Raw genomic sequence first — 21,215 nt, 5'->3', positions numbered from 1 at the left:
TTATTTATCTTTATAAAAGTTCAAGGGTATTTTTTACCAATTAACTCGTATTTTTTTTTAACTTTTTAAAACTTTACTATCTCTTTTCTTTTTCTCGGTAAATAGGTAAGTCGTGCTGAATAGCTTGATCCCCAAGCATTGTCCGACCGTCTTCTCTCAGGCCAGCAGTCTGATACTTCTAGTCGACTGCTCTATAACAGGCTTCCCCGTTTCTTGATAGTTTGATTCCCCACAAATGATCAGTCTCCAAGCTTGACCCCTCCCACACAGGAGCGACAAGCTGGGGAAAAGAACCAAAAAGCAATAATAGGAATCTCGACACAGACAGCCTATTTCAAAACTGGGATATTTTTGAACCATTAATAAAAATATTTTTTTTTATGGATATTTTTTAATTTTTAATTTAAAGAGGATATTTTTTAACCTAATTTTTTTTAAAAAAAGTCTATATTAAATTAAATCGACAAGCTATTTCATGAAAAAAGAAATTGACAAGCTAATTTATAAGCACCGTTTTATCCACTACCAAACGACACCGTTTCATACCGCAGTTCCATTTTCCCGCCAACAGATAGTTTATGATTATTTGAATTTAGAAAGCGCCGAACACAGAGCTGCAGAAGCTGCCACGTGTTCACTCCAAAGCAGAATCGAACCTTCGTCCCTTTTTTTAAAAAAAAATCAATCTCTTCGCTCCATCTTCTCCAACTCGAAGAACAAAAGCCCTAAAAATGCGATGAATCAAACATTGCCAAAATCTTAGTTTTTCTTCGAAGATTTGTGCGTGTAATTGATATCTTTCATTGTCAAGATCTCGAGCTTTTCATCTATGGCGAAAGTCATCAAGCCCTCTTCGCGCTACTGTTCCTACGATGTGCGATCTTCTACTTCCTCCCATTTCTCCGATCCTTCTTCTTCCTCTGAGTTCAAGCTCAAGTCTCCAATGGCTGCGAAATCATCGTCTTCGCGCGCTCTTGTTCAAATCAAGGCGTCTGATTTGGCTAGGACTAAGGCGAAGCCGTCGGATCAGAACTTGACGGCGATGGTGAAGAAATTCATGGAGAAGCGGTCTGGTTCGAAACCGAAGGCGGTGAAGCAGGCGGTGGGGTTGGTGATTCCGTCGGATTTAATTGCGGAGGATTTGAAAAAGACGGCGAGGAAGGGGACGAACTTTGGAGGGCTGCATAAGAAGCTGTTTGGGAAGGGATCGGTGGAGAAGAAGGAGAAGGAGGTGAAGGCGTTGACGGAGGTTAGAGGGAATACGAGGACATTGGCGATGGTGCTGAGGAGTGAAAGAGAGCTTTTGGGTTTGAACAAGGAGCAGGAGTTGGAGATCACTGAGCTCAAATTAGTTCTGGAGGAGAAGTACAGAGAGGTGAGGATTGAGTATGCTTTTTTAACCAGAAAAATACTACTTTTTACTTCAGGTTCTAAATTATACTGCAAAGTTTAGATGGTATGTTTAGAATCATTCAAGTTAAACATGATCGATCTTGTGGAGTGATTCCAATCTCATACAAGTGTTCTTGCTTTGAGATATTCGATTAACAAGGTAATCCGTTCCAAAGCTTTTCCATGAGCTGATTCCTTATCATTAGTGCACTTGTGTTAAATTTTTGTTCTTCCTGAAAGATTGACGACGAGTGAGGGATAAGAATATTGTTGTAGTTGAAGTTTTTTGGTCATGTTAGAGGCTCTTTATTCTTTAGCTAAATATGGCATTCTCATTATTAAGTTTGGATCTTTCTCTATTATGTTCGATTTTTTTGTGTGAAATCATTTCGTGATTCGATTTTGGTACTTATGGTTGAATTTTGTGTTATGATTAGGGAGTAATGTGCCTGTCATTTTGCACATATTGTTTGTTAACACAACACTGTTTCTTATTGTTGTTGCTATCAGATTGAGAAGTTGAAAGATTTATGTTTGAAGCAAAGAGAAGAAATAAAGTCATTGAAGAATGCAATATTGTTCCCAGATGTTATGAACTCGCAGCTTCAAGATATTCTTGAAAAGCAGGGTTCAGAGTTGAAGCAAACCAAACACATCATCCCCACTCTACAAAAGCAGGTCACCACTCTCACTGGCCAACTTCATTCCCTCGCCGAGGACCTAGCCGAGGTATGAAAGAAAGCAATACTATTTACATCATTAAGTAGGAAAACTCTGATTGACCGATCACCAAAGTGCGTGTTAGGAACTTATGTCAATGGATATAGTGTTCTTACTTATAAACTCATGATTTTCCTCTTAATTAGTTTGTGGGACTACTCCTTGAACAAAGACCTATAGAGCCGTTGAACAACCTCCCCTTAATCGAGACTCGATTCTTTTCTCTAGATCTCTTGAACAAAGTACACCCTTTGTTCAACACTTGAGACACTTTTGACTACACCTTCAAGGTTCACAACTTCTTTGTTCGGCATTTGAGGATTATATTGACATGACTAAGTTAAGGGCATGACTCTGATAGCATGTTAGGAACCACGAACTCCACAATGCTACAATATTGTCCACTTTGAGCATAAGCTCCCATGGTTTTACTTTTGGTTTCTCTAAAAGGTCTCACGCCAATGAAGATAGTGTTTCTTACTTATAAACTCATGATCTTCCTCTTAATTAGCCAACATGGGACTACTCCTTTCAATAATCCTCAATTTATGATCTTCCTCTTAATTAGCCAACATGGGACTACTCCTTTCAATAATCCTCAACCGGGCTGGCTGTTTTAACTATAGGATGATCCAATTTAGCTCTAGCCTCTGAAAGCTTTCATTTCTTTGATATGGGCTATGAAAGTACGACTGCTTAAAAGCTAAAAGAGCCTCTAATGAAATTTGGATGTTTCGTGATATGATTCTGATACCGAATAGCTGCTATTGTATGGGTAGTCGTTGCTTCCTCTGTGGCAATTGATTTATCTCATAGTACAATTGACATTTTATTTTGTGCAGGTAAAGGCTGATAAATATTCAGGAAAGTCTTGGTTACAAGGTAGTAGTTCTCCTCACACACCTACATATGATCATCACGAGGATGCTTCTAACTCATTGGTAAGCACAAAAGATACCCTTCGATCTTCATATCCATCATTTAATGTTGGTTCATGTCAATCCTGTCACGATTGCCCTGTTTGCTCAAATGAGCAAAGCTCTAGAGTATGGTTAGTAGAGCCCTATTATTAATCATCTAGGTCTTTGCTGCACCAAAGCATAGTCTATTTATCTACTAGATGTCAAATCACTCATCCAGCATGTGTACTCAGGAGTTCAGTGACTGTGATCCAACGTCCCCAGGCAGTCCGGATGACTTTTTGTTGAAGGATGTGAATCCCTGTCTAACACCCTATTATGCAACTAAATCCAAGGTTTAACTGCCTATTTCTGCTGTTAATTTCACACCCCAAGAGTGTTCATTTATCAAACTAATCAACTGAACTCGTTCCCGCAGGAGTTTGAGGCAATGGGATACGAAATTTCATCCCATAACAGAATCGAATCAGGTTTTGAATCTTGTTCCAGGAAGTTGTCCAAAAGTTCTGATTGCAGACAGAATTCCAACAAAGCAAACGTTACGAAAACAGCCCGGAGATCCGACGAGGCTAAATATACGTATGGAAAGACAATGCATAAATTTTACTGAACCTCATTTCTTCCACCCAGGTTCGCATTCTTCATCCTTCTACATACCTTTTTGTACTTTGTCACCTACTGTCACCGTATGAACCATTTTATATTGGATCTGATCCAACAACTGGAGCTATATATGCCAGGCGTTCTTCTTTGTTTTATTATTGCTTGGGTGAAGAATAGTCCATTATTTTGAGCTTTAGGGCGTGTAATACCATCGTGTGCATGCTATACTTGTAATGCTCATCAATAATAGTAAATGGTCCTATTTCTTTGAGAATTGTTGCTGTTATGCATTCAAGCTAGATCTCTACAGTTCCCTAATTTGTCTGAACCAATCTGCCGTTAGTCCTAATTCTTAAGATTGTGCACTCCATTTCACTCTTAATGTTTAATCTAAAAGATAATTGGCAGGTGACAGGTGAAATATAGAACGAATGAGCGATGAAATGCATCTCATACTCATGTTGAAATACTCATGTTTGTTATATTTTCTATTAAGTGTGTTGGTTTGCTCTACATATAAAATGCATTTTAAAATACTATGAACGAATGGCTTGGTGGTCTGTGGAGTTAGAGATATCTATTTTACTCATGAAGTCGGGACTCCACTTTGATCGGGAAAGGGAATGGAAGAGGGAGTGGGAAATACTTTTTTCATGTTAAATAAATGAGGCTGGAATTATATTCCCAAAAAATTTCTCGCAGGAAACCCGATTCTACATAAATAAATAGAGAATTTGCAGTAATGGAAGATGAAATAGGTGCCAGGAGGGAGACGGAGAAGGCTTCCCCTCCCAACGTCTGCCCCGTGGATATCTCTAAATAAAGTGGATATCTCTAAATAAAGTGGTTGTTACCCGTCATTATTATTCATTCAAAGGGCATTGTATCCTTAATAAACTCCTTAATATATCGTCTGCACGATGCAATTACATGAATGTTAAGGTCATATCTTCTAGAATTTAATGACTAATTAGTTTTTATCAATAAAAAATCCTTATATATTTAATGAATCTTTTGGGCTTTCAAGATCACAAGTCTATAAAGTTAAGTTATTACATAAAATATTAATCACGGGTAAGTTTTGGAAAAATCGAAAAATTTGAACGTTCATAACTTATTCATTTCTTAACAAAAAATACACGATTTTGGTGTCCATGAATTCAACTTGAAAAGTACTACAACATTGCTGAAGAAAGTAGATTCATTAGAGGTCTAGAACACGAGATATGAGTGGTGGAAAACACATGGATAAGTTTTGAAAATAACGCCGAAACTTTGAATGCTCATAACTTACTCCTTTCTTAATGAAAGTGTCATGCAATCCAGGTAAGTGGCACCTCCAAACTTCGAATTAAGTTATGCTTAAAGAACGTATGAAAATATGATATAAGAAGCATGCTATAGAAATTTAAGCTCGAACAAAGTTGATTTGATCTATGAAAAGGATGTCGAATTGCCATGATACATACTTCCTAAAAAATGAACGAACATAACTTTGAACCGAAAAAAAATATAATCATGACTAGGTGTTCGTGTTTAAATTGTTATGCTCTATCTTTACTCATAATTTGTTTACGTATGTAATTTTTATCTGGTTCTCCAATTAGTCTCTATTCGTAGACCTTGCTCGATTGTTAGGGGTTAAAATAAGTATAGAACTCGTTTATGATATATGATTGTCATGTGTGGGGATTATTAGGGAGTTTGCCAATTAATTTTCTCTTAGTAAACCTGTCACGAGTTGTAGAGGTTCGTAATAGTACCTTGAGAGTTAGTGAAACTTTGTTCATGCATGAGATGTTTATGCAGTTATATAGGGACGATTAAGAGTTTGCCAACTAACCCCTAATCGTAAACTTGGCTCGATTATTAGGAATTTGGATAACTATAGAACTAGAGTTGTGATTTATAACTGTATTCTTTAGAGATTATTAGAGTGTTCGCCCGTTAGCAAACCTATCATGAGTGGTAGTGGTTCACAGTAGTACCTTAAGAGTTAGTTGAACTTTAAAATGCATGAACCTTACGAGAACTTATAATTGATGCTGAGGTTGCACCTCGAGGACCTAAACTATGATGATGATGATGAACGAAACTAATAATAGGCAAATTTTGGGAGACCTAGAGAAACTGTGATGTCCCACATTGGTTGGGGAGGAGAACAAAACACCTTTTATAAGGGTGTGGAAACCTTTCCCCAGCAAATACGTTTTAAAACCTTGAGGGGAAGCTCGAAAGGGAAAGCCCAGAAATGACAATATCTGGTAGTGATGGGCCTGGGTCGTTACAAATGGTATCAGAGTCAGACACCGGACGATTTGTCAGCCTTCTCGCTGTTCCCCGAAGAGGGGTAGACACGAGACGATGTGCTAGTGACGACGCTGGGCCCCGAAGGAGGGTGGATCGAGGGTGGATTGTGATGTCCCACATTGGTTGGAGAGGAGAACGAAACACAATGAAACACTCTTTATAAACCCTAGCAGATACTTGCCTTTTAAATCTTGTATTTTGTTTGTTGTCTATAAAATCAAAATTTTTATTATTATTTTAATTGAATTTCTAATGTGCATGCACGAGTTTTAAATGTTTTAAATTCATGTGTACTTTCAAATATTCTGTGCCAGTAAGTGATGGTCAGTGGCTCGAGCCCATCAAAAAGTGGGTCGTTACATATTACTATCAAAGCACTTGGTTAATACGTTTGATAGACTATTTAGATAGAGAGCCCTAGAGTTCTCCATAGCCTAACTCGGCTACGCCTTGTAACAACCAAGTAAATGAAGTTAGCATGAGTAACGAGACTTGTGGATCAATAAACTCATGCACTTTTGACTAAGGATGAGTTAGTCTTAATATTTTACATGATGAGAAAATATGGAAATGATACCACGAACTTGTGGGAACAAGAGTCCAGCTTAGGGGAGCGATGCCCAAGGAACTCCGAGAAGAAAAATACCTTAGGTCGAGGGACCTAGGCAAGAGGTGTCCCCGCACCTATCGAGATAACAAGAACCCCTATTAGAATAACAATAAATGTAGAATCTTTGTAATGCCTATTGAAGTTAAATGTGGTCTAGACCATAAAGAATTACCAAGCAAGTTTAAGGCGACTAGACACAATATCAAAGAACCACTAAAGATGCAAAACCCAGGAGCAAGGCACAAGGTGGACGGTCATTCGTGAGAATGATGGCGTGGATGACACCGTGTCGACAAATACGTACCCAATCAAAGTCAGTATGTATTAGCCTAATTTGAACTTAGAATTTGCACCTCCCTAAAAGTGTGAGGACATTGAGAGGATAAGTACGACCATAGCTAGAACTTGCCTAGAGCTTTAGATGACCAAGTAGCCACTTAAGTCGCGAGTGAGGCATGAGCTAAAATAGAAAGCTAAGATTATAAAGTTACCGTGTGAGATCCCACATCGGATGGAGAGGGAAAAGAAACATTCATGGTGTGGAAACCTCTCCGAAGTAGATGCATTTTAAAATCGTGAGGCTAACGGTGATTCATAACGAGCCAAAGTGGACAATATCTATTAGTGGTGGGCTTGGACTATTACAATACAATATTAGAGCTAGACACGGGGTGGTGTGCCAACAAGGACGCTAGACTCGAGACACGGAGTGGTGCGCCAACAAGGACGCTAGACCCGAGGGAGGTAGATTGTGAGATCTCATGTCGGTTGGAGAGGGGAATAAAACATTACTAGTGTGAAAATCTCTCCCTAATAAACACCGTTAAAAACCGTGAGATTAACGACCCTACCTAAGTCATAATTACTAGGTATGGTGCAAATAAAATAAAATAAAAAAAAGACGACTTCCGCTGATTCTGGAGGTTTTGGCTGCCATTCTACTACCCGACACGACATAGCTCCTCTTGTGTTCACCTCTAGGTTCCATCACCACCGTTCTGTTTCAGCCCAATTCTCTCTTTTGTTCCCTTTTGTCATTTCTCCTCATCGCCGGGACTGTTCCCGGCACGTACCCTTCAACCTCTTCCCTTCAGAGAATACCCTCATCGGTGCGCCGCCACCACCACCAATCCGCCGTCGTTTGATACATCCATATCCGTCGTCTTTTTTTCTTTCTTCTATTACTCTGCTTGGGATCGCATTTATTAGCTTCCGCTGATTACATCGTTCTGAGTTTCTGGTAAAATCACCGACTCTGACTCCGATTGATCGGCTTAAATTTGTTCTCGTCTCTATCGCCCTTTCTTTTTGGAGGGTTTTGCGTGCTTTGAAACCCTAAATTTTATTGGGAATTTCGCTTTCTCGTATTGGTGGAGTTGCGATTCCCCCTGTTCTGCTTTATTTGTTTTGTTAACTCTTGAATTGGAATTCGGTGATTAGGAGATGTCTGAGAAATTCTCGGCAACATTGAGGATCGGGGATCTGAATGATTATATAGCGCCTTCCCAGGCTTGCATAGTTTCTCTCAAGGGGCTTAAAGCCACTTCCACGAAGCCGGATAAAGTTGAGGTACCTCTTCAATTCGCTTAAAAGTTGCAGCACATTGTATCCTTTTAAAACTGACCGAAAGAGATTCTTTCAGAAATTTTCTGTTCATTGATTTGTCTTCTTCATTTCTGCGTATGTTATCTAGGTTTCAACTTCTAGAAAGCAATTGAAAGCTGAACCAGTTAAGATATCACTGAAGGATTGCTTAGCATGCAGGTAATTTTAACTCTGTTGTGAACTATTTTTGAATGATTGAAGCGGTTTGTTGGCCAAAAAAATCTGTAAGATGAACTTATAATTATTTTCGTTTTATATGCTTTTCTTCTTTCATGTACTGTTTTCCATTGATATATCTTGCTCGTACGCTATGAATATCGATAACAAAATCGAAGGAACTTCTTAAACGTTTTATATACAAGGTGAACCATTTGAAAAGCTGTAAATTTTTTATAAACATGTCAGATTATTTGTAAAAATTGAATTGTGGAACTCCCTAATTTCATAATATTGAGTAACGTTTCTTCTTTCATGAATTATCGCTCTTCGATTTTCCTTATATTTCTCATATTGTCCCTCGCGGGATGTGTAATAGACCCACTTATGTGTAATTGTAGTGGTTGTGTAACATCAGCTGAGACTGTCATGCTGGAGAAACAAAGTCTGGATGAACTTCTTTCCAACATAAATAAAGGAAAGGTTGTAGTTGTCTCATTATCTCCCCAATCCAGAGCCTCACTTGCTGTCCATTTCGGCATCTCTCCCTTGAAGGTAGAATTCAAATTTGTAATATATATTCCTTTTGAGAGGACAAGGGCTAGAAGGCAAATCTATATGATTGGGGTGGTGATTTTTGGTGCCGTATTATGTTGCTGGATGCTTGGAATGTTTTTTTTTTTCACTATGAAGGCAACTAACCATATGAAGTGTTCGGCGATGGTCAGGTTTTCCAGAAACTCACGACATTTTTCAAGTCCATGGGAGTAAAAGCTATATTTGATACAAGTTGCAGTAGAGATTTAACCTTAATCGAAGCTTGCAATGAGTTTATAGCAAGGTATAGAAAAAGCCAGCTGGAGAATGAGGAAAAATGCAAGTCATCCATTCCTATGATTTCATCAGCATGCCCAGGTATATATATTTCTTGGAGATTTAATTATTACACTTCAGTGATAAGTTTACTCATATGTATATAAACGTTAGGATTGTTGTAAGAGATAAGTTTCAACTTGCTAAGTTTTTTGCGATTAAAAACTGGTAGTTTACGACATCATATGGTAGATAATCCAATCCCACTATTGATGGTTTTGGTTGATCGGCCAGGAAAATAAATAAATAACAATATAGTGCATTGTAGAGTTCAAGAGGGAGAAACAAAATGACATATTCCAGGCAATGAAAAGAGGAATAAGAGTTTTCCCATCCATAATTTTGTAATCTGTGAGAGGAGGAGGGGGATTCTCTGAATACGTAGGATAACTAGAGTGTAAATGTGGGATATTCATCTTGATGAGACTCGTGCTGTTCCTTTTTTTATTTGATAGGAAATAATAATCATTCATTAATATGATAAAATGAGATACAAATAGGTTCTATCAGTAGTAAAAGTTACAAAAAGAACCTCAAATGATCAGTAAGGGTGGTAAGGCTATAATTACAAAAATGGAAAGAACCTCAAATGTCTCTGTCCTTGTCCAAGAAGATGCGAGCATTGCGATCCAACCAAATGTTCCAAAAAGGTAATGAGTGTGATAAATCCAAAGGATCTCTTTATCCTTGTTAAAAGGGAGCCCCCAAAAAAATAAGAGAGATAAGTGAGAATTTCACCAGGTCTAGGAAAAGTCCATCCAAAAATACCTTGAAGATAATTCCAGTATTTTGAAGCAATACAGTGGCTGTAGAGGTGGATCGGAGTTTCTTCACCATTAAAACAGAAATGGCAGCAGTTTGGAGATAAGTATATCCATGGGGATCTTTGTTGAAGCTTGTCAGAGGTGTTGATGCAAGAAGGATTGAGCTACCGAATAAAAAAGTTCACTTTTTTGGTGAGCGTTCAGACCAAATCTTTAGATAGAGGGCAGCGTTTTTATGTGTTTCACTGGTGGAGAGAGCCTTTGATAATGTTTTTGAGGAGAAATTCCCGTTTCTAAAACCCAACACCAAGTTCTATGATCACGTTTTTTTTCTTCCCTTTTTTCCTTTTACAATCATCAATTAGTTTATTAGCAACAAAGGTGGCATCTGGGATTTTCTGTTAGCAACAAAGGTAGATTGGTACTGAACAATAGTGTGCAGAAGGGCTTTCGGTCTATAATCTCCCACCATTTTGACACCTATCTTTTTGGTAATAAGACGAATAAGTTTCATCGAGGTTGATGGATTTTTATAGAAGAGAAACAATTTCATTAGTAAATGAAATGATGTGGCAAAACCTCGAAACACCTAAACCCATGACTACTTAGTTATGTTAAATCGCCACCAATAATTCAATTTGATTCATAGAGAACTGATAAATCATAGAGATTACTCCAAAGGGATGTTCTCTTGTTTTTGAGTTTGGACCATAAACACCTGAAATCCATAGGTCAAATCCATTTGCCAAGGTAAAGATTATGGATGAAGAGAAAATACCTTCTACAACTTCCAATATGTCAAAGATGAGCTCCTTCTGAGTATACCACCCAAGGATCAAATGGCATCCAGAACTTTGGATGAACTGATGCAAATGGGTATAAGCCTCACTGCTCGAAAACACCCAGTGCTGACCAAAAGACCACCCAGTATGTTGTGAGCTCCAAATGGAGTTCATAATGACGGTCTATTGAGGAAGACATCATTTCCTGTAGGATGACAGGGGAGGGATTTTGTACTTTGAGCAAGTCTTTTATAAGAGCTCTTTTCTTCCTCAAACTAAAGCCTTCTTACATTTAAAGACGTAATAATCATTTAAGAACCAACGATCCTTCGATGTTAAGACATTAAGTATTGTTGTTTCTGTCATAATTAGCAGTCCATTAAAGGTTCTTTATCTCTTGGTCCTAGTTCCCTTGTTTATTCTTTGTTCTGGCTTGATTCTGCATGTCCGGTATGGGCATGATGCACATGCCATATTTTGTAACCATGAGAGCAAGATTTAGACTGTCCATTTTATCTTCATTCATCTCCTTTGAGTTAATTCCATTAGTGGTTTGTAAAGGAGGTGTTTCAAGTTGGGAGTGGTGAGGGATTGATGAGAGTGGGGAGGGATCAATTGAAGGATCTCTGATGGCCAAGTAAGTGAGGATGTTTCTGTGTTTGGTGGTTCAAAAAAGGTGGTTAGTGATGGTGGGAAGGGGAGGGAGAAGGAAGGCAATAAATAGGAGAGACTTCATTCGAGTGGGAGCAAGTGGGGGATAGAAGGTCATCAATGTCCATTAGAGATTTGTGATTAGTTGATGAAAATTTTGTTCCGGTAGCTAGGTGGGTAAGTTTGTTATTGATGATAATTGGCTTAAGAGGCGAGTTTGATGATGTGGCTGTCAAGTCGGGTAAATTGGTGAATGTGGTTTTCAGTCGGGTAAATTGGGCAATGAGTCGGTATAGGAAGTGTCGTGTTTTGGATGAAGGGTTTATGTATCAGGTTGGTTAAAAGAGGTGGAGATTTAGCTGATTTTGTCTGGTAATGTTACGACAGGCTGAGTCGGTTTGGGTCTGAATCAGTATGGAAAGGTTGGGGGAATAAAAGAAGGGGCAAGGGCCCCTCATTCGAAGGGGAAAGAAAATCAGAGAATAAATACGACAAAATAGTGGGATTACCTGATGGTTGCAAGTCGCCATCAATCTTTGCAACAATTACAAGAAAGTGATTAGATTTGCAAACTTGATGGTATGTCTGTTTACGTATGTGGGGGGACTTTTGGGTTTGATGCACCTTTCTGAGTTGGAGGGCTGATGGTGCGTGCGTTGATATCATCTTTTAATAGAGAAGGTGTTCTTCTATGGGTTCTGGCCAAACAACCAATGGAGTAATCGGTGATAAGAAAGTTCAACAAAAACCAATACTCGAGATGAGGAAGAAGATGGAAGGTTTATTTGAGATGGGAGTAAACCCTCCTGCATCATATCCATTCGAGAGAGTTTTAGATAGTTTTGTTGGCTGTATCAATGTATCCACCACAGGCAACCCCCTATCTTCTTGAAGGAATCTTATACATAGGTAGATTTCTGATTTTGATCCATCGATTTCTGATTTTGATCCATCCCCAGTAGGAAGGCACTTGACTTGAGGGCCTTTGAGAAGGGGTTAAATACACCAATTTTCAAAATGCACCTTGTAAATTCTCACTTTATACCACCCCTTTATATTATATTGAATTATCTCTTGTTATTTGTCTTCAATGGCGAGGCTCTTCTATCAGGTTGTATGCTGCTAATAGATCTGAAGTCAGATACTTCGTGTTGAAGAGCTTGTAAAATCTCGTTCAAGTCATCGTGAAGGTGTTTGTAAAAGATGATAATAGAGAATTTTTGTGGTTGTGTTTCGGGGGGAGTCCCTTCAATCAACTCTTCTTTCCCTAAAACACTTCCTAGAAACTAAGAACACGGCCATACATCACACTCTCTTTGTAAATACTTCTCTTGCCCATTAGGTAATTACAGGATTATACATTAGCATACCCTACTAACCGATTCCCTGACGGCCTTTCCCTTTTTCCCCATTGACTAGATCTTCTCGAGCGAGTGTACCTAAGGGATGTCTCTAATGACCATCAGTATTTTAAAAGGGAGGGAGAATATATTGACATAGGCAGAAAAGTTCCTTTGCATCAATTTCTCCTTTTTGCTTCTTTTTCTGCCAAGGGCGTGTGTTGCAGGTCATATGTGATTTGAAGTGATATATTTTAACTTCTTGATTTAAATAATTTTATGAGTTAATTTGATAAATTTAAGAGCGCGATATTAAGCAATATTTTTGTTGAAATTGAGATTAACCCACACATCTATTCCGATTTCAGGATGGATATGCTATGCTGAGAAACAACATGGATCCTACATTTTGCCTTACATATCATCAGTGAAGAGTCCTCAGCAAATGATTGGATCAATAGTCAAGCATCATATGTGCCAAAAATTGGGTATTAGGTAATTACATTATATTTCTATTATTCCTGTTCTTTCTGATGTATTTGATTGGAAATTGTGATGGTATGTAACGATGTGTTTTGAGTTAGGATGATAAAATATGGTTATGGTATTTATGGCATGAATAGATTTAATTAGGAACAGAATGAAGAGCAGAGGCAATTTTGATTGTTTCGTATTGGTCATATTTTTTATACAGTCAACTATAGCACAATAGCTCCAGTGCCTAAGCGTGAGGCGGGAAAAAAACTGTGCGGGTCGGTGCCCTACAGAAAAAAGTAAATAAATGTTAATGTGTGAAGCAAAATAGTTGGATGAATGGTATGATGATAAGAAGTTAAAAGAAAAAAGAGCTTTTATTCAGGATGGTAAGATTATTCATGCATTTCTCCTCAAAAATTAGAAATATTAAAGCAAGATATTAGGAACTCAGGTTTGAGGCGCAGAGCTGCACGCCTTGAGTGGGTTTCATTAAGGTGCCTAGGCACACGCCTCAAGCATTGTCAAAGCCATTAGAGACATATTGTCTTTGCATTCACCTTGGGTTGTGCTTGAAATTTATGGTTCATGTTTATTTTGCAGATCAGACGATGTTTACCATGTTACTGTCATGCCCTGTTATGATAAGAAACTGGAGGCAGCCAGGGAGGACTTTGTTTTTCAGTCGGACTCGATCAACAAAACTCGGGAGGAGAATGAGGCCCACAAAATTACAGAAGTAGATTCGGTATTGACGTCCGGTGAAGTTCTAGAATTGATACAGGTTCAGTTTTGTCTCATGTTATGATTTTTTTTTCTTGTTGGTATGTTAATAAGTTTTGGCTTCTCACTAGCATTTTTCTTGTCTGTTTTGACTATACTTGCAGATGAAAGAGGTGGACTTTAAGAGTCTAGAAGAATCCCCTTTGGATAGAATGTAATGCTAAATGACTTTTTAAGCCTTCCCGCGTTTACTGTTTAGTCATGTAATATATCTAAGGCTGTTGTGCTTGGATATCTTACTGCAGTCTGACAAATGTCAATGAAGAAGGGCATCTTTTCGGAGTTCGTGGAAGTTCTGGTGGTTATGCAGAAACAATTTTTAGGCATGCTGCGAAGTTACTCTTTGGAAAAGAAATTGAAGGCCCTTTGGAATTCAAACCCATTCGAAATTCGGACTTCCAGGAGCTCACGCTAGAGGTGAGCTCGCTTTTTTTTTTTTTTTTGAAATGTTTTTATGGATGTTAAACCCGTAGGCATTTAGGGGCTTATCGTTATTGGGCATTGCCAAATACCAAACCTTGCTGGAAACGAGTCGTAGTATAACTTTTAAGATGATTCTTGTGTGGTTTCGTATGAGTGATATTGTGAGATCCTACATCGGTTGGGGAGGAGAATAAAGCATTCTTTATAAGGGTGTGGAAACCTCTCCCTAGCAGACGTGTTTTAAAAACCTTGAGGGGAAGCTCGGAAGGGTAAGCCCAAAGATGACAATATCTTCTAGTGGTGGGCTTGGGCTATTACGAATGGTATCAAACTAGACATCGGGCGAGATGCTAGCGAGGAGGCTAAGCCTCGAAGGGGGGTGGACACGAGGCGGTGGGCCAGCAAGGACGTTGAGCCTCGAAGGGGGGTTGATTGGGGGGTCCCACATCAATTGAAGGAGGGAACGAGTGCCAGCGAGGACGCTGTGCCCGAAAGGAGGTGGATTATGAGATCCCATATCGGTTAGGGAAGAATACGAAACATTTTTTTATAAAGGTGTGGAAACCTCTCTAGCAAACGCGTTTTGGAAGCTTGAAAGGGAAACCCAACGAGGGCAATATTTGCTAGCGGTGGGCTAGGGCTTGGGCTGTTACAGATAATAACATAAGCTCCTAAGCTCCCGTTTTGCCCGAGTTTGCTCCCCCACCCCCACCCCTCCCCCTCCTTCATGCTTTGTAATTGTTTTTCTAATGATTCTGTATTATTAGAATGTTGGCTAAAATTTCATCTCGACTGTTACTGATAAAAATTGTTTGACTCGTCGTAAATATTTAAGTTTGTACTGTTAGATGAACCCTCACGGTTTAAACAATCGTGTCTGTTCGTGCATTTTTGACATAGGTGGACGGGAAGACTTTGTTGAAGTTTGCACTATGCTACGGATTCCGAAATCTACAAAATGTCGTCAGAAAAATCAAAACAGGAAAATGCGACTACCATTTTCTAGAAATCATGGCTTGTCCTTCAGGTGATTTTCTGCTTAGTAATCTCGATAACCGTGATCGAGCAAGTTATCTATATATAATGGCATTATTGTTAAAAACAGGTTGTCTAAATGGAGGGGGCCAAATCAAACCCAAGCCTGGACAATCTCCAAAGGACTTGATTGAGTTATTAGAAGCTGCTTATCAGGAAAATGTAAGTACATTCATGTTGGATTTATTCTTTATCGCTTCTGATACCCAATCTGAAACATATTTTGATAGTACCTTTTGTATGTTTTTGTTAAGATGTCGTGTCGATATTGTTTGTCAAAATTATGATGAAATACGCCGTTCTCTAAACAACGTTCATGTTCTTATATCTACGTATCAACTCATAAGCAAAGACGCACGACCCATTTATGCTGTCTCTGAAAGCCATCTTGATACAATTAGGGAACAAAACTAAATAAATTACAGGCTCAATATGCTGATAGAACCACCGTATTAAATTTTCGTCGACATGTCAACATTCCTATCGATATTTCCAAACATTTATGGTTTTGACATCGACATAGGGAGAGAAGGGAATCCTCTTGGTCTGGCTTGGCCCATCAGCTATCCATTTAGCTAGTTTGTGTGACGTGGGTGGCTGTCACGAGTAATCTTGACAGGGTTGAGATGGTTTAGTAGCTAGTTGAGTTGGTTAGACGTTTGTTTGCGAAGATGCAGATGTTCTTTTATTGTAATATAGCTCAATGTCCATCTTCTCCTTCTCGGTCACCCATTTCAGCTTCTTCTTATGTATATCTGAGCCGGGTCGTGCTGTTCGTTGCAGGTTTTAATCAAAGATCCTTTTGAGAATCCAATGGTGAAGGACATATACAAGGAGTGGTTGGAGGAAGCAGGTTCAGAGAAGGCAAAGAAGCATATGCACACTGAGTATCACCCAGTGGTAAAAAGCATTACTGCTCAACTCCACAACTGGTAACTAAGTGCCACTCCTAACATACAATTTTACCACACAAAAGCTGAAAATTAAATGAATCATAATGAGAGCTCTGATAATGTCAACTGTTTGTGCTTTGCTTTACTTCTGGAAAGAAAGGCCCAATTTTGATAGCATTTTACACTAATTCTTGTTCTTCCACCTCTCACCCAACTCAGCCTCTGCAGGGCTTCATCCTGTTGTACATCATCTTCTATTTAGGTTGTAAGATAGAATTAGAAGAAAAAATATAGTTTGATTTCTTGTTAAATTCTTAATAATCAGTGTTTTTGGTTATTTATTATTGTTTTTTTTTTTTTGTTTGTTTGTTCTACTCTTGATCGTTTAGATTTATTGAATGAACGCTCTGTTTCTTTGTGTCTTTGCTTCTCTATCTAGTTGTATTGGCTCCAAGTATTAAACTTTTGTCATGTCGATGTTTTATCTAATATTTTCATGTTTACGATATTGATCAAGTATCATAAAAAAAGCGATGAAACATAAAATTAAAACATGAAATATAACTATTTTTTCAACTTTGTTGTTTATATTGGATCTATTGTTTTTTAAATTGGTGTTCTTGGAATAGAGTTTCGATCTCTAAATGAATCTACTATAGCTACTTGATCTCGATCAAATAGTTTTGAATCTGTACGTCTAGAATAGTCAAAACAAAGGTTGCTTCTGGAACTTGATATCGATATGAAACATTGAAAGAGTGCTCAATAGTCAAAACAGAGGTTGCTTTTGGAACATCTTCTAAGGATCACACCCATTATTATTAGCTATGGTGATGACTCCCCTTATTAGTAAAGGGAACAGAAAGACGGGTGATGGCTCCCCTGACTAGTAAAGGGAACAAAAGGAATGTTATTGGTACTATCAATACTGTTCATTTATCATCAAAAGATATATACTTTTCTATTATCTGGAATTTTTTTCAACTGTTATTGGTATCGGCTTCTGGATATACTTATACTGTATTGATGCTTATAGATTACTTATTAGATCGAACCTTTAATGTTTTGATTTGACCGACCTAACCTCAAATCGTAGACCTAACCTCAAATCGCAGATTGAATGATTACTCAACTGCCCAAAGTGCAATGGATGGATTCTAGGAATCCAGTTACCAATAACCAATATTGAATGCTGTTATTAAGTCTTTTAATGTTGCAATGAATTCTATACTTTCTTTCCCAATAAACCCCATGTCAACTAATACAAATTGATTATTAAATTTACAAATTTGTTAATAGTTATTTAAGGGTAGTTTTTGTCTTTTTATGCCCGATATGTATTATTTTTACTTTCGAAAAAAATCATTTATTACTTACTCGATAGGTTCCATTAGAAATATCCTTTTTCACTTTATCACGTGCTAAGCGAGATTTCACTTGGAAAAGAAAAGATTCTCAATGCAACCAATCTGATAAGGGAAGACTCTTGATTTTGAGCCCACATTTTTATCAGCCTCATCCCTACACTCTTTGAAGCACAAGGATAAAATTGTGATGAACAGGCATTTATTCCTGAAGTTAAAAGTTTATTTATGAAGGATGAACCATGGTTTTCAAGAGAATTAAATACTTAAACATACATTTCTTTAACTAGAATCACAGAAAATCTGAGCATTTCCTCACAGAAACAGAGTGCCGGATCGAGCTATGGAGATTTGAAGGTTATATTCATGAACTCTAACGGCCTACCTACCATCCTGATCTGTTCTTGCTCTTCCCACCGTTGTAAAGGCGGAAGAGACTGAAAGCTGAAATGCAAGAAAGCGCCACCATGCTCAGGCTGACCACCACCGCGCTTGCAAGTCCCTCCCCAACTTGGTTGCAGAACTTCTTGTACAGATTGCATGTCTTCATCCACTGCAACTCCGGCTGTCCCAGCTTCCCGAACACCGCTGACTGGGCTGCCGATGCCACTGCTGCCACTGTCAGGTATGCCATGATCTGCACAAAACTCTACTCGTCAGATTCGAACATCCTAGATGGTTACAAATCTAATCTCTAATAGATCGGTAAATTTTCAATTTTGTATCTAGTAGACCATTAAACTTCAAAAAGTTTAAGTCTTGAACTTTCAATTTTGTCGAACAAATTTCTTGACTATTTGAAACCTTATCAAATTAACAGATTTATCAGATATGAAATTGAATTTTACGTTGAATAGAACTCTAAAGGAGACAAGTTAATAAATCTTAAAAAATGTTGATAAGGTGATATATCGTGTACAAAACTGAAAGTTTAAGAATCTATTATACACTTTTAAATTTAGACTATAGTGAGAGTTCAAGAATTAAATAGAAATAAACATAAATATTCTATGACTAAACTTATAATTTAACTTAAAAATATCGCCGTCTATTTCATACTTTATATTTTAGAATATGTACTTTTTTTTTTTTTGTCTGGACCTCAAAGTATAATATGAATATGAATGTGGGGTCCGACAATATTGGTTGGTTGTAAGTATTTGGGCCAGGTATTAAGACAATGATTACATTGGAAAACAAAATTTAAGACTATGAGCTTGAAGGATATGGAGTAAAAAAAGGAATTCTGATTTATCCAAAAGGAAAATACAATACGTAAAATTTCAAGGACAAAAAGGAAGATAGGAAGATAAGCAGATATTGAAGTGCACAAGGAAATTTATTGTAGACCACATAAATTTTTTGGACGGAGGTCGGTAGAACCGAAGTTCACTTGGAACTTGCGCATTTATTGTTTTCACAGTCATATAACAAGTGGTTATCCCTTTAGTCCATGGTAATGGAATCCTCAGACAATACCAACCCAAGCCATGAATCGATTCATTCACGGTCAAAACCAGATATTATCGGCATCAGAAAGAGAGAAGAAACATTCTTTATAAAGATGTGGAAACCTCACCTTAGTAGAAACGTTTTAAAAACTTTAAGGAGAAACTCGAAAAAAAAAATACAAAGATGACAAGATCTGTTAATAGTGGGCTTGGGCCGTTACAAATAGTATCAGATCTAGACATCGAGCGACGTGCTAGTAAGGAGGTCGAGCCTCAAAAAGGAGTGGACACGAGGCGATGTGCCAGCAAGGACACTGGCCACGAAGGAGGTGGATTGGGGGGTCCCACATTTATTGGAGAAGGGAACGAGTGCTAGTGATAACGTTGGGCCCCGAATGGGTCGGATTGTGTGTAAGATCCCATATCAGTTGGAGAAAAAAACAAAACATTTTTTATAAGAGTGTAGAAACTTCCTCTAACCGACAAGTTTTAAAAGTAGGAAGTCCGAAAAGGAAAGAGAAAGTCCAAAAAGGACCGGGCTTAGGCAAACATCTAAAGAACTTGTACACATACGTATGGTCATCTACTTCATTCAGTAAAAATGGCAAAAAGGATCAGGAAGCTCAGAATCTCCCAGGTCGAAAATGTACCTGATCGCCAGAGAAAATGATCCAAGCCAAAGGCTTGCTGAATAGCACATTTCCCCTCACCATGCTCACCGCACATCGCAGTCCTTGGACCAAAGAGTAAGCTGCAGCTACAGCATTTGCTACCACCAAAAACCTGTATTAATATCATAGCGTCAGAGAGGCCGTGAGGTAACTTCTATAATGAATTCTGCACCAATTTTTAGCCTACAAGTGAAAGGAGTGATAAGAATATGTATATCACAACCCATCATTCAAATCTTGTTTAAGTAAAAGCTTTTCAGTCTAGTGATAATTTAATTTGTAAAACCAAAACAAAACCAAGAACAGAAACAAAAGAACCAGTAACTGTAAATGGGCACAACCAATATCATCTCAAAAGTGTAGTAGTTAATAGGTAGGACCAAAATCCGACCAAGCAGAAACAAAAAAACAGAGAGAGAGAGAGACAGAGAGACAAAGAGATTACACAAGAGCTTTCATGTCTGTAAATTTTGCCCTCTTTCGAATAGCAAAGATATCTTTAACTTCAGTATCAGTTCCCACAAGTACAGCAGCAAGAACTCCAAGGCCACATATCAAAAACCTCAAGACCAGCTCAACCACCCTCACCCTTTTATCAAAAACCTTCAAATTCGAGCTGTGATACACAGGAACATTCCCCGGGCTAATGCCAATGCCAGAATAGCTCATTTTCTCCACCCCAAGACCCAAATCCAGAAAAGAGAAGCAAGGATTCAACAAAAAGAACCTCAATTTTTCAGTCAGACATTTCATCAAACACTTGTGGGGCATGCACGAGGGCACCCTTCATATAAGCACTCATCAGCAGCGCCAATTAAATAAGTGACATCGACGGGTAAAATTCAAGAATATAGTTTACAAATTAGCAAAAATCTAGTGGTGGGAAATGTATTGAAGATCTGGCAAAGCAAGCAATTTTTAGACAGGTGTCGAAAACAGAGATGTAGAAGCTGGTTGGTGATTTTACTGAAGAACGCACCTCATGCTGCAAAATAAAGGCTGCCTTTAATGGAGTCTGACCTCAATCTGCGTAGGCATTCAATGGGTCTCTACTAGGAGGACCCATTTGTCTTCGGAAATCCATAGTGATGTCCATTTCCCCAGAAGTGAGAAGCAGAGCCTTCTCACCATTAATCAAAACCAATCAGTACCAAAATATATATATAAAATAAATAAATATTTTTTAAAAACTATATTAATATTATTGGATTAATTATAATGTTTTACATTTTTTAAAATTATATATTAATTTTTTAAAATATATATAATTGTAATAATCAATGGAAATGAATAATTTCAAGTAAATAAGAATTAAAATAAGAAGTTAAAAGATTTTTAATTAAATATGATCGAAGAATAAATTATTATTTTTTTAATTTTGCCCGATTTTTTTCT

At 37.9% G+C, this 21,215-nt stretch overlaps 3 protein-coding genes across 4 annotated transcripts; 2 read left to right on the top strand and 1 right to left on the bottom strand.

The window, feature by feature from the left end:
* Nucleotides 1-690: 690 nt before the first annotated feature.
* LOC111433994 lies at nucleotides 691-3,922 on the top strand. Its single transcript, XM_023071283.1, has 5 exons — nucleotides 691-1,375; nucleotides 1,903-2,121; nucleotides 2,955-3,053; nucleotides 3,266-3,367; nucleotides 3,451-3,922. Exons 1-5 carry the CDS (start codon nucleotides 830-832, stop codon nucleotides 3,640-3,642), a joined length of 1,158 nt encoding a protein of 385 aa, XP_022927051.1. The 5' UTR covers nucleotides 691-829; the 3' UTR covers nucleotides 3,643-3,922.
* Nucleotides 3,923-7,473: 3,551 nt separating this feature from the next.
* LOC111434364 (protein NAR1-like) lies at nucleotides 7,474-16,675 on the top strand. Of its 2 annotated transcripts, none has more exons than XM_023071806.1 (12): nucleotides 7,474-7,795; nucleotides 7,999-8,124; nucleotides 8,249-8,319; nucleotides 8,718-8,871; nucleotides 9,045-9,231; nucleotides 13,095-13,221; nucleotides 13,804-13,984; nucleotides 14,088-14,137; nucleotides 14,229-14,400; nucleotides 15,307-15,433; nucleotides 15,512-15,603; nucleotides 16,225-16,675. In XM_023071806.1, the coding sequence occupies exons 2-12, from the start codon at nucleotides 7,999-8,001 to the stop codon at nucleotides 16,375-16,377; spliced, it is 1,440 nt and encodes a 479-aa protein (XP_022927574.1). In that variant the 5' UTR covers nucleotides 7,474-7,795; the 3' UTR covers nucleotides 16,378-16,675. The 2 variants fall into 2 exon arrangements, with proteins under 2 accessions (XP_022927574.1, XP_022927572.1); XM_023071804.1 differs by having other exon boundaries at nucleotides 7,996-8,124.
* Nucleotides 16,676-17,878: 1,203 nt separating this feature from the next.
* Nucleotides 17,879-20,937, bottom strand: LOC111433968 (CASP-like protein 2B1). The gene is made up of 4 exons (XM_023071240.1): nucleotides 20,800-20,937; nucleotides 20,266-20,603; nucleotides 19,800-19,932; nucleotides 17,879-18,335 (listed from the first exon to the last, which is right to left on the bottom strand). The coding sequence occupies exons 2-4, from the start codon at nucleotides 20,589-20,591 to the stop codon at nucleotides 18,084-18,086; spliced, it is 711 nt and encodes a 236-aa protein (XP_022927008.1). The 5' UTR covers nucleotides 20,592-20,603; nucleotides 20,800-20,937; the 3' UTR covers nucleotides 17,879-18,083.
* Nucleotides 20,938-21,215: the final 278 nt, after the last annotated feature.

This window comes from Cucurbita moschata, unplaced genomic scaffold (assembly GCF_002738365.1).
Source record: "Cucurbita moschata cultivar Rifu unplaced genomic scaffold, Cmos_1.0 Cmo_Scf00044, whole genome shotgun sequence".
Taxonomy (NCBI): domain Eukaryota; kingdom Viridiplantae; phylum Streptophyta; class Magnoliopsida; order Cucurbitales; family Cucurbitaceae; genus Cucurbita; species Cucurbita moschata.
The sequence above is the reverse complement of the archived record's forward strand: the minus strand, read 5'-3'. Positions and strand labels throughout refer to the sequence as shown.